The sequence below is a fragment of the Talpa europaea genome (genome assembly GCF_964194135.1).
Source record: "Talpa europaea genome assembly, chromosome: 10".
Taxonomy (NCBI): Eukaryota; Metazoa; Chordata; class Mammalia; order Eulipotyphla; family Talpidae; genus Talpa; species Talpa europaea.
In genome coordinates, this window is record NC_140077.1 from 79,527,802 (window position 1) to 79,540,685 (window position 12,884).

The following is a 12,884-nucleotide window of genomic DNA, read 5'->3' on the forward strand; positions in this document are numbered from 1 at the left end:
AACAAAAAGAAAGATAAAAATCACATCATTTGAACAGATACTGAAAAAGCATTTGACAAGATTCAAAACCCATTTATGATCAAAACTAAAAAAATGGGAATAAAAGGAATATAATTCAAAATAATAAATGCACATATGATATTCCCGCTGCTAATATGATACATAATGCAATCAAATTGGAAAAGCAGAAAAGCTACCACTATTTGGAGATGATATGATAATATACATAGGAAAGACTACAAAAGTCTAGAAAATAAATAAGCACAGTAAAATATCAGAATACAAAATCAATAAACCAAAATCTATTGCATTTTATATGCAAACAATGCATTAGAGGAAAGAGAAATTAAGAAACAACCCCATTTACAATTGTATTAAAAAGAATGAAATAACTTAGAGTAAATTTAACAAAGTGTTGAGAGAATAAAAATTATTAAAATTGGCCATATTGACTAAAGAATTTGCAGAGGCAGGGCAATACCTATCAAAATCACAATGAATTTTTCAAGGAAAGAGAATAAAATAAATTATAAAATTTAGATGGAATTGCAAAAGACCCCAAATATCAAAATAATCCTGAGAGAATAGAATAAAATTGGAGGTATCACACTATGTGACCTCAACGCATACTATAAAATATTAGTAATCAAAATAGTATGTTATTGGAACAAGAACAGAAACATGGACCAATGGAATAGAATAGGGAGCCCAGAAATAAACTTCATGTAACTATGAACAGTTAATCTTTGACAAAGAAGCTATGGCCATACAATGGAGATGTGAAAGTTTCTTCAACAAGTGGCGGTTTCTTCAACAAAATTTCCAACAAGTGTTGGAAAATTTGGTCAACCCGATGCAAAAAAAAAAAAAAAATTTTAACTTCTTACACAAAAATTAATTCAAATGAATTAAACATTTTCAGTAATGGATTAAAGACTATGGATATAAGACCGGAAACAATAAAATACATAAGAGAAAAATTAGGTGATATACTCCAGGGCATTAACCACAGAGACAAATTTGGAGACTCAACTCCAAAGACAAGGGGCACAAAGGCAAAAATAAACTAATGAAACTGTTCAAACAAGCAACCAAGCCAAAAAATAAACCTTTGGAACCACACAAAAAAAAAAAAAAGAAAAGAAAGAAAAAGAAAAACCTCCACTCAGGCCTCCCTGGTGGCACAAGGGGTTAAGCACCGCACTGTGAGGCAGTTTGCAGCCTCTGCAGCACAATTTCGATCCCCAGCTGGCCAGGGAGCAGCCCACATGGTGCCGCAGACCTCTCCTAATTCACCTGCTGCTCCCCTTAGCTGTTTCGGTCGTTCCTCCTGTTCTATTCCCCACTCTGTCTTTGGTGAGTCCTCTCACCTCCCACAACTCTGGCCTATACCCCAGTTCTTGTATGCATAAATAAATAAATCTAAAAAAAAAAAAAAAAGAAAGAAAGAAAAACCTCCACCTAAAAAAAAAAAAAAGTGACCTATGGACTGGGAGAAGATACTTAAATATAACATGCCTGACGGGAGGGTAATTTTCAAAATATATAAAGATCTCATACAACTCAGCAACAATAAAAACAAACAACCCAATTAAAAATATTGTAGTATTCTTAGTTACATCTGCTCTTCCCTTTCATACCTGTAGTTCCTTTTCCAGTAGGTCCTAATGTCAGACACTCATTATTGTAATCTCTAACTGGTCTCCATATACTGGTCTCCATTTTCTTCAATATAAAAGTAATGCCTTAACATATTTTTATTTCTGAAATAGCAACCCTGCTTGCAATCAATAAGTAAATTTAATGTAGTATTTTTCCTATTTCCCTGAGGGTTATTTTTATACCAAAAATCTGTTTTATGACAGAGGAAATAAGATATTTTTCTCAGCTTTTTTACTTCATCCTGTATCCAATTGGACTTTCCTTGCCCTCCCATGGCCCCATTTTTCTCTTGCAGGCATCTTAATGTGTAAAATGTTATTATTCAATCTGGCTAATTTTAAGGAAGACCTCAATTACAGAATGATTCATTGCATAAACTTGAACCAAAAGCAGCCCATGCTCAGAGTTAATATTCTTTTCATTAAAAAAGTTTGCAGCTGTTTACTTTTGGCTTAAATTGGAGTTTTTGCTTATGCAGGGTAGATTCTCAGCAGCCTCTCAGTGCCTGTCTCAGAGGCGATTTCTGTAGTTCATGAATCACCAGTTGGGAAACACAGCAGGGTGCACAGCAAGGCGTTCCCACCGTGTGAACTGTCTCTCCATATGCAACCACTCTTTGCTCTCCCACCTCTCTGCCTTTTAAAATTTATAAGGTCTTCTTACTTCGCTGCTCAAAGAAACACAGATATTTTTCCCCCCATAAGTCAGATTCATTATGATCAGTCTAAATTTGGATGTAGACACCACCACTAAGTTGTTGTAATAAAATTTCCAAGATTCATCAACAGGTCTGGGTTGAGCCAGCATATATCAGTCTTTCCATGCTGATTGCTAATGGGCTTTTTCTTTCCTTTTCAACCCCAGCTTTCCCCTGGTTCTCTAGACCTTCTTTGGATTTCTCATTAATTGGCCTGATCTGGTAAACAATGAGGTTGCACTGAAGTAAACATATCTCTCTGTATGTCTAAACGATGAGATAGTGCAAGAAAACCTTCTAAATTAAATTCATATGGATTTAATTTCTGGCTCCCAATCCTAGTCAGAGATCTCCCAGACTAGGTCATGGTCACAGCATCATGGTGACAGATCTCCCTGAGTGATGGCACACGTGTAGCCAAGGCTGAGAATCAGTGATGAGCTCCCAGAACACAGGCTATTTCAGTCATGCAGAGATCTGGTAACCAACCCTAAAATCCAACTTTTGTGTCCAAACAGATCTTATAGACTAATAATAGACATGAGTCTGTTTGTAAGCAACTTGTAATATGTCACCTGGAAAGCTGAAATAATAAAATTTAGCTGATTTCTTAGAAAACAAGTGAAGAATATAGCCAGAAATGGAACAGCGCTCTTATATCAGGCTTTAAGCAAGGTAAGCATCCTTATTGTGGACTTTAAGTTCTACATGAGAAAAAGGCACTGACTCATTGGACCCAGCAGGAATATGATATAATCCACTGTGTAAATTAATTCGTTGTGGAGTGAAGTGTCTTATAGAATTGTATAACATCACATTTGTTTTGTTTTTGTTTTTAAAGATTTATTTATTTATACAAGAACCAGGGCACAGGCCAGAGCCATGGGAGGGTGAGAGGATTATCTAGAGACAGAGCAGGGAACAGACAGACAGACTGACGAAATACACTGCTGAGGGGAGCAGCGGGCGAGACAGGAGAGGTCTGCTGTGCGATGTGGGACCCTCGCTGGCCGGCCGGGATCAAACCAGCGCTGCAGAAGCTGCGGACAGTTTCACAGCGCAGTGCTCAACCGCCTGCCACCAGGGGAGGCCATAACATCACATGTGGAATACATCTTTGACATCTTTTATACCTATGAAATTATTCATTATAATCCAATTAAATTAAAATGTAAAAAATAAAGACATGTACATTGTAAAACATAATTTTTTCAAGCTGTGCTTTTGCAACTATAAAACTATTTCAGGAAACTGTAGTTAAAATGGCCAGAATCAGAATATTTATTTGGTCTCATGTCTATTCCTTTTGGTTGCTGTTCACGATGTCGAACTAGCAGCAAAAATTAGAAGATACTATCTGAATAAACTATAGTGATTTTTATGTCTGATCATTAAAAATAAAAACAATCCCAAAACAAACCCACAAAAATTATTTTTATTCAGTTGAAAATTTGAAATTCAATTTCTATAGCTTAACAAGTATAGTATATCACATATAAGGAAGTTTTTCATGTGTAAGTCCTATTGTATAAGTGCCTTTAATATTACCCATAGCTTTTAGAATGGCATTATTAACTAAAAGGCATTCAAAAATAATTTTGTACTTAACACAAACATTCTACCACAGTGAAGTATGCATAATGTAATAGAGTCACAGTAAACCCTAGTTTAATACCTGCTTACCCCACTTGATAAATCACAATTTATCTGATTTACCATGCTGTACCAGGAAGGGTGCCCAGAAATGTATGGAAGAGTTAAGAAAATAGTACAATTTAGTTGTACTATTTAGCAGTTTATTAAGTGACCATTATACAGTTTAAAGAATGGAGCCTCCTTTAGTCTACCTGGAATATAATAAACACCCCAAATGTATTGATGAATTTAAGAACTGGATATGATATGCTTTCCCTCCTTAGGAAAGATAGAAGAGACAGAAAACAGATACCTGAAAAGCAGGACAGAATATGGAAGTTATTGAATAGAGGAACCAACTACTGTGGAATTAACAATTATTGTGATTATTATAAATATATCGGCAGCTTAAAATATTATTTCAGCTGATAGGAAATCTAGAAATGCTTAATGAATTAAGAATATTTGAACTTAAATATATGAATTTAGTGTTGAAGTAAAGAAGTACTTTATAGAGTAGACTTTGTGAATTGAGGAAGAACATTTCAGAGGCAGGGAGACCCCTTGAATTTTTAAATGGAAGACAATTCAGGGAAATAATATGCATTGGTAGAGTGGTGTGTGGAGATATGACTAATAGGTAGGGAACAAATTGTGGAGGGCTTTTAATGAAAAAGGTGAAACTATTCCCTATGGAATGGGAAGGCTCTTTTAAAAGGAATGTCCCAGTCAGATCTATTTTAGTAGGATTACTTTAGACATTATATAGAACCATTCAGAGGGTAGGGGCTAGAAATTGAGTCTGGGAAATGATGAGGGTATTAACAAAGGTGCTGGAAACAAAATGGGTGAGCTCAATTTGGAAAACGTTTTGGGTGTCAAAAAGAGCAGATTTTAAGATTCCTTGTAAATGGGGGACGAGAAGAGGGGACAAATTTCATCTCAGAGCAACTAGGCATATATACTTTTAAAAGAGACATTTCCAGAATACAAAATATTTGCAAAACAATACAGGAAAGTTCTGACAAACTTGGGAGAGAAATATTTTTCCTAATAATTATACTGCATGACATACTTGGAAAGAGAATAAGACAAAGCAATAAGTGTAAAAGGGTTGAGAGAAGAAAGCAACTTGAAAGCCAAATATTACAGGAAGCTATAAAACTAGTGTGAGCTAAAGGAAAAGGGGACCTTAAAAAGTGAATGGTAATCACAGATAGGAGTTAGGAAGCCCAGAAAAACAGAAAACAGAAGTTAAAATGAATGAATGTAAGAAAATATGAACTGTATGACATACACGGAAAATCCAAAGAGTGTGGAAATACAAGAAAGATGTTCATCTAGAAGGACTGGCCTAAATGGATAACTGTGATTTTAGAGGCTGAAAGGGTGGAAACTGATATAACCTTGTAATAAATGTGTTCTCAACTAGTTACTCTGTTGTTGAAATTATTTATCAACAGAAACTTTGTGATTAGATGCAAGGTTAACTATTATTTGCTCTTTCCAAGAGAGTAAAAAATTTGAATTCTTTATTAATAAAAATCACAATTTATCTGATTTACCATGCTGTACCAGCCTTGCTATCAAATATGTTGCTGACACTTCACTGGTAACTCACCACCTTGCATCCACAGGGGTTCTGTCTTCCCCCAGCAGGCTGCAATGTCAGGCTTTGGGCATTAGAGGGCACACTTAAGCTAGGATGAAAGAAATCTGCTCTGAACTGTCCTGACCTAGAAAACAGGACCCCAAAGAATCCTTTAATTCTAGACTGAATCTAAATTTTAAATAATGTAGGGCTCCATTTGAGACAGAAAAAATTAACAGTATATACTGGTTGAAAACTCCATAGATTTTTAGTTATTTAGAAAGCTTTCTATCTAGTTATTCCTGTGAAGACCATTTTCATAAGCAATTAGAACATAAAATTCCTCCTCTGTTTCTGTCATAGTAAAGAAAGGGAAAGGTACTTAACAACATCTATGGTCCAAATGTAATCAAACTTACCAGAATAACCAAGGGGACAAATACAAATGTTTCTTTCTATCTCGTTGAGGCATGTAGCCTTGTTCTTGCAAGGATCTGAAACACATTTGTCCACCTCCAGGTCACACTGCCTGCCTTGATATCCTGGGACACAGAAGCAGGAGTAGCCATTGATTCCATCTTGGCATACGGCCCCATTGTGGCAAGGGCTGGAAGCACACTCGTTGTGATCCATCTCACAGAATTGCCCAGCATATCCAACAGGGCAGATGCAGACAGGTTGAACAGGGTCCTGACGGCAAATACCTCCGTGGTGGCAGAAGCTCATGCCATAGGAACCAGTGACGGTTTCACAGGTCGTCCCTCTATAGCTAGGAGGACATTTGCACAGGAAGCTCTTTTCTCCTGGGGTTTTCACACAAGTAGCATTTTTTTGACAAGAATCAGAGAAGCAAGGATTTTTCGCACTGTCACAGTCTTTTCAAATTAATGGCTGAGTCTGAACAATGGCAATTGTCTTCTGAAAAATCGTTGCATGTAGAATTGTTTTGGCAAGAATTTGAGAGGCACCTTGTATCATTTTTATTGCAAAGGGAATCTACAAGGGAATAAAAAATGTCAAAATGAAGCTTACAAATAAATGGTTCAGGATAAAATTGAAGAACTTTCATTTCACTCCTCATGTCACTTCAAACTCATTAGTGAAATACAGTTGACTGCATTTTAACGATGAGTTTTGTCATTAATGGTCATTTGACAAATCTTTTCATATATTTGCTAATAAGAAACATAAAAATGGCTCATTCGAGAGTCTTTGCTTCTCCATTTCCCTTTCTGAGGTTTGAATATTGTTGAGCAAGGAAGTAAATTGGAACAACTGTTAAATTGCACTATATACACAAAATTTTGAAATCACATCCTCTCTCACAAAGAAATTTGGAGTGTGCTAGATGTTGAAATACAAATTGTCTCTGAATGCAATTCAGTGTGTAACTGAAACTAGTATTTAAATGAATACAAAAACTTGTTTTTGGATTGCTTTGTCAGTCACTATTTGTGCTCTAAAAGAAAAGCATTGAAAAATGAAAGTATAAAAATAAAAATACCAACTATTTATTGAAAACCTTTCTGCACCAAGTATGTCAGGGATTACACATTTATTAGTTATCCTCAGAGCAATGCAATTTTACTGAATATATCTTATGTGTGATACATTAAGTCTCACTGCAAAGAAACAAATACAGTAAAGTTTATGCACAGCATTTTTATTTTCTTAATCTTGTACATTGATAAACTTTATGATTTGGTAACCCAATTGCATCAACCTACAAAAAACTTTTTTGCATGTGCTTTCATCTGATACATCGTCCTCTTATTTTTGCTCCCTTTCTCACAGTATTGCTCACTAATATAATAGTAGATACAGACATTAAAAAAATTGTAGTGAATTTTCTCTTATGAGACATAAATAAGCTATTGCCTGAAGAAAGTATAATGTAAACTTTTAGAAACCAGTAATAATAGGTCTTTTTCCTTTCCTCCTAAAAAAAAAGAGAAATGGTTCTCTTTAACACAGTGTGGTACCAACAGAGTGATGAAAAGATATTGAGAAGAAATTGCTGCCTGGTTCATCATATAGGAGTGAAAAGTTTCACAGTATCCTCTGTGAAGTCATCTGGCAGTACCTGCACATAAAAGTTAATATCTGTTTATGTATTATCAGGAGGGTTGGTCTAAGAGGAAATATTTTCTGTTACCTATGGGAAAACTCAGCAAATTGACTTTTTACTTTCGACTTTGTATTAGAGATCTTTCCTGTACCATTTTTAAGATAGCATTCTGACATTTGTATAAAACATTTTGCTAGTGGGAAACTAAAGTTTTCATGGGCTAAGTCATGCATGGCATCATACAGAGGTGGGGTTTGAACCTCTGGTCTATCCAATTAAAAAAAGATCGATTTCTTTTCCCTGAATAATGCCAAGATTAGGGTATTTACTGGGTTGAACTTTCATACTTAAATATAGTGATCTTCATATGCATGTTTACTTCTTCTCTGTTCCAAAATTACATGAAAATCAGGAAGCAGAAATGCCACCAAGATGGTGGCAAAAGGGGTTTCTTGCTTTCACCCTAAGAGTATTATCTAATAGTTAACCAGCAGGACACTACACCAGAAAGTCCCATGACTGAGGTGAATTGAAATACCCATTGGACATCAGAGAACAATACAGACTGCGCAGAGGTGACACAAAAGAGAGCTATCCTGTAGGTAGGTGGAGAGAATTGCCTGGAAGCTGCATCCAATGGCTTTCCTCAAGAAATAGAAAGAATTTTTATGGAACTGCAAAGACCTGGTATAGCCAAAGTGATCCCAAAGGAAAAGAAGAATGGAGGCATCTATCATGTGCCTATACTTCTAACTATGCTATAAAGGTATGGTATCAAAACAGTGTGGTAATGGAATAAAAATAGACACACAGATCAATGAAATAAAATTGAGAGCCCAGAAATAAACCCATATTTATATGGGTAGTTAATTTATAACAAAGGAGCCAAAAGTATGCAATGGAGAAAGCAAAGTCTCTTCAACAATTGGTGCTGGGAAGACTGGACAGTCACATGCAAAAGAATGAAACTAGACCACTCTCTCACACCAAACACAATAACTTAAAATGGATCAAAGAATTGAATGTAAGATCTGAAACCATAAAATACATCAAAGAAAACATAAGCAAAACTATTGTATGACTTTGACTTCAGTGATATATTTTGACACTCCACTCTAACAGCAGGGAAACAAAAGCAAAAATAAACAAATTAGACTACACCAAACTAAAAAGTTTCTGCACAGCAACAGAAACTATTAAGATATCCTACTGAATCAGAGAAAAATTTTGCATGCCCTACATCTGACAAGGGCTAATACCCGAGATCTACAAAGAACTCACATAGCCCAACAACCAAAAACAGATAACACAATAAAAAAAATGGGTAGAAAATCTAAATAAGCACTTCTCCGAAGAATACATGTAGATGACCAACAGGCACGTGAAAAAAATCACTTAATATCAGGTAAATGGAAATCAAAACCACAATGAGATGCTACGTCACAACTGTGAAATCGGCCTATATCAAAAAAAGCAGAAGTAAGTGCTGGCAAGGGTTTAGAAATAAATTAACCCCCATATACTGTTAGTAAGAATGTGAACAGTCCAGTCCCTAAGGAAAACAATATGAGGTTTCTCAAATATTAAATAATAATCTGATATGATCCTATCTGGTTACTCAAAGAATACAAAAACATTAATAAAAGGCATATGTACTGTGTTCATTGCAGCACTATTTACAACAGCCAAGTTATGGAAACAAATTTTATGCCCAAGTATGGCTGAGTACATTAAAAAGATGTAGGATATATTGATATATAGACAGATAGTTACATAAGAATATAGATAGCAAGATAGCTAGCCGGATAGCTAGCCAGCTAGATAGATAGATAGATAGATAGATAGACAGACAGATAGACACAGCCAATGGGATACTACTCAGCTGTAAAAAAAAAAAAAGATGAATCCTGCCATTTTTGACAATATGGATGGGACTGGAAGGGACTAGGCTAAGCTAAATCAAATCAGAAGAAAAAAAATACTGGGTGATTCCACTCGTAGAATATAAATAATGAAATAAGGGAACCAATAAAACTAAACCAAAACAAATTAGAAATTTGACTACAAGAATTCAGGCTCCCAGAGAAGGGCAGGGGTGAAAGAGGGGATCCAGTGGACTATGAGGGAGAATTATTGGTGCTTTGGTGGTGGTAACGTATATCTGAAGAGGTATGTCCCTCTGCCCCTATTGTTTTTTTTTTCCAATTAAAAAATATGATTTAAATAGTAAAAAAAAAAACACATATCTTTAAAAAAACAATTGGAAGGGATGGCAAATAAGCAAGTTGAAAAATGTTCAACTTCCTTTATCATGAAGGGAAAAGGAGTTAAAAACAGTATCACTACACACCCACTAAACTGGGTGAGTGACGAAGACTGACAGTAGCAAGTGTAGGTAAGGATGTAGAGGCAGTGGAACTCACATATGTGCCTCCCCTCTCTCCTTGATAAATGGTCATTCTTGCCCATGTATTATCAATTTTATTAGTCTTTTCAAAGAGATGACTGACTTTTTAGTTTCTCTGTATCTTTTCTATCTTACAGATTTCTGCTCTTGCCTTTTTATTGCCTTAATTGAATTCTTTGAGTTGAATTTGCTTTCATTTATTCCAAGTGTCACTTTTCATGTATACAATTAAGATAGAAATTTCCCTCTTAAAATTTCTTTTCATTATCATTCAAATAAAAATATTTGTTAATTTCCATTTGACCCAGGGAAAATCTATAAAAATCAACCAGATCAGATATTTTCTAGTTGTTTGTTTTTTTCTAATGTTTCTCTCTTTATTTAAATTAATAAATCAAAATGCTATAGTGATTGTGAATTTTCTATTTCTCCTTTTAATTCTGACAATTTCCACTTTTCTATTCAGGAGCTATAGTCTTATGTTCATAGAAATTAAGAATGGTATATCCTATTTACCATCCTGCCAGTTAGACATTCATATTTTCATAAAGTATCATTTTTAAAAAATAATGCTTCATACTTTAAAAGTATACTTTTACTGTTGTAATTACTGCTATGTGAGTTTTATATCTCATGTGATGCTGGTAGGAATGCAGAATGGTGTAGACACTTTAGAAAATAGTTTTGAAATGTCTTATAGAGTTAAACATACACTTATCATAAAACTTAGCAATTCCATACGTAGATATTTACCAAAGAAAAATGAAAATAAAATGTTGATGCAAAACTTGCTTGAAAAAAATATTAGCTTTATTCATAATGATCAACCCTGAAAAAATACAAATGTCCATCCACTGGTGAATTCATTTTAATGTATTCACAAGTTGTAGTAGTACTTGGGAATAAAAGGAGCAAATTACTGAGTCACAAAACAGTATGGAGAAACCTTTAAAGTATGCTTAGTGAAGGGCCAGACACAAAGCACCAGAAAGATTCATACAGCAGGACTCATACTTGCTGTGTGTATCCATTTTTATAAATGGCATTCTATATTTATATTGATAAAAACAATTCAGAGGTCACCAAGGAATAGAGATGAGTGAAAGTGAGTGAAAGGAATTACATTAATGTAAGAATTTACATTAATGTAAAGGATTACATTTTATATATATATATATATATATATATATCCTTACATGTATAAGGATATTTTTTATGGAAACTTTCTGTATCATAATTATGGTGGCAGTTACTGACCATAAGCATTTATGACTGAAATTTGGTGACTTTTACTATATGTAAATTATTTCTCAATAAATTAGACCCAAAAAATCTAAAAAAAAAAGAAACAAAAGGAATTAAGTTGTCATAAACTCGCAAGAGTTAGCATAGAGATTGAGGACATAGATTTACATTCATACATACATAAATGGAAGCCAGACTATTGATGAATGAGTAAAAACAGACAGCATACTAGACTAAGCAAAATTCAAGTATGAAAATTCAAGAGCCAAGTCAGTTTATGTCACAGAGTCCTAGAAAGTTTCAGGGATTCAAGGTTCCAAGTGCTTTTGAAATGAATGTGCAAATGGTGCTGAAAATAGGCAGGTCTTGAAAACTTTCTAAAAGCACAATTAGATTCTCATATTCCATCTTTCATCATTTCTCCCATGAAGGTAGATTCAAAGACACAGCCATGACTGCTGGTCATAGTAGGATGGCTGGGTCTGGTATAACAGTCAGTAGCCAGTTTTATACTCAAAACAGGGAATCATATTATTTTTCTTGACCAGCCTGAAAGAAAATACTTGGATATATATGCAGTGTTACTTATTGAAATGACACAACCCAATCATCCTGTAATAAATCCTCATAAGCTAGTAAGCCTTGGAGCATAAAGAATTTTAAAATAGCTATTAAGAAATACATAAGAGCATATATGAAATGTACATATACATACATGATGTAATTTTCTTTTAATTGTACTTAAACTCTAAAGAATAACGATATTCTTTTATCCATTGTCTTAAGATCTATTATCTTAAGAAACAATAATACCTCTTCAATAAATATGAACTCATTATATGAGATTGACCAGAGTTGAGGGAAATCACTAAGATAAAATGCAAAGACCTAAATACACAAACTTGGAAGAGACAAAGTCAGTTTTGAAATGGACAAAAACTTATGAAAATTTGAGAATTAATATTTTCAAAGAGTTAAGAAAGGATATTGCCTCTATGAAACAAGAATGGATGGTTATTAAACAAAAAATGAAAGAGATCATGGAAATTATGAACTCACTATAAATGTTCTGGCATCATCCCAGTCCCAAACTTGACCTAGCAGGCAAGAGAGCACATTCGTCTGCATAGGTTTTGGAGTTGTGAAGCAGCCACATGAAAGTTTTCTGTCTGAGTGTTAGCCAGCTTTCATCCCCACTAATGACCAAGAAATCAGATAAAGGAGATTTTATAATGGATACCCAGTTGTGCATTTCCATAGTGATTTCTTTAGAAATCAGTAAGTGATTAAACCCCAGGATTTGCCTTTCTCTGCACAAAGATAGCATCAACATATCTTTATATATAACTTAAGTGATACAAAGATCTAATCCTCTAGAAAACCACCAGTCCTTCACTACCCTGTCAAGAATAATTACATTTTTTAAAAGTATATATCAGTGACTCGCTGTCCCTATCTATCTAAACTAAACTCAAACTTAGACTAATTTTCAAAGGGTGATCTGCTTGACTTCTTCCCAGGTTTGAATCTTCACTTTGGTTTAAAATTTCAGCTTTCACACTCTACTCTCAGGAAGATT

General features: G+C 34.5%; 1 protein-coding gene across 1 annotated transcript in view; it reads right to left on the minus strand.

Annotated features, from left to right (window-relative positions):
• CRB1 (crumbs cell polarity complex component 1) overlaps nt 1–12,884 on the minus strand; it is a gene marked incomplete at both ends in the record, with an annotated part of 164,994 nt that overhangs the window by 116,498 nt on the left and 35,612 nt on the right. The window contains 2 exon segments of the mRNA XM_084245542.1: nt 6,005–6,465; nt 6,467–6,581. Coding sequence (XP_084101668.1) covers nt 6,005–6,465; nt 6,467–6,581 — 576 coding nt within the window.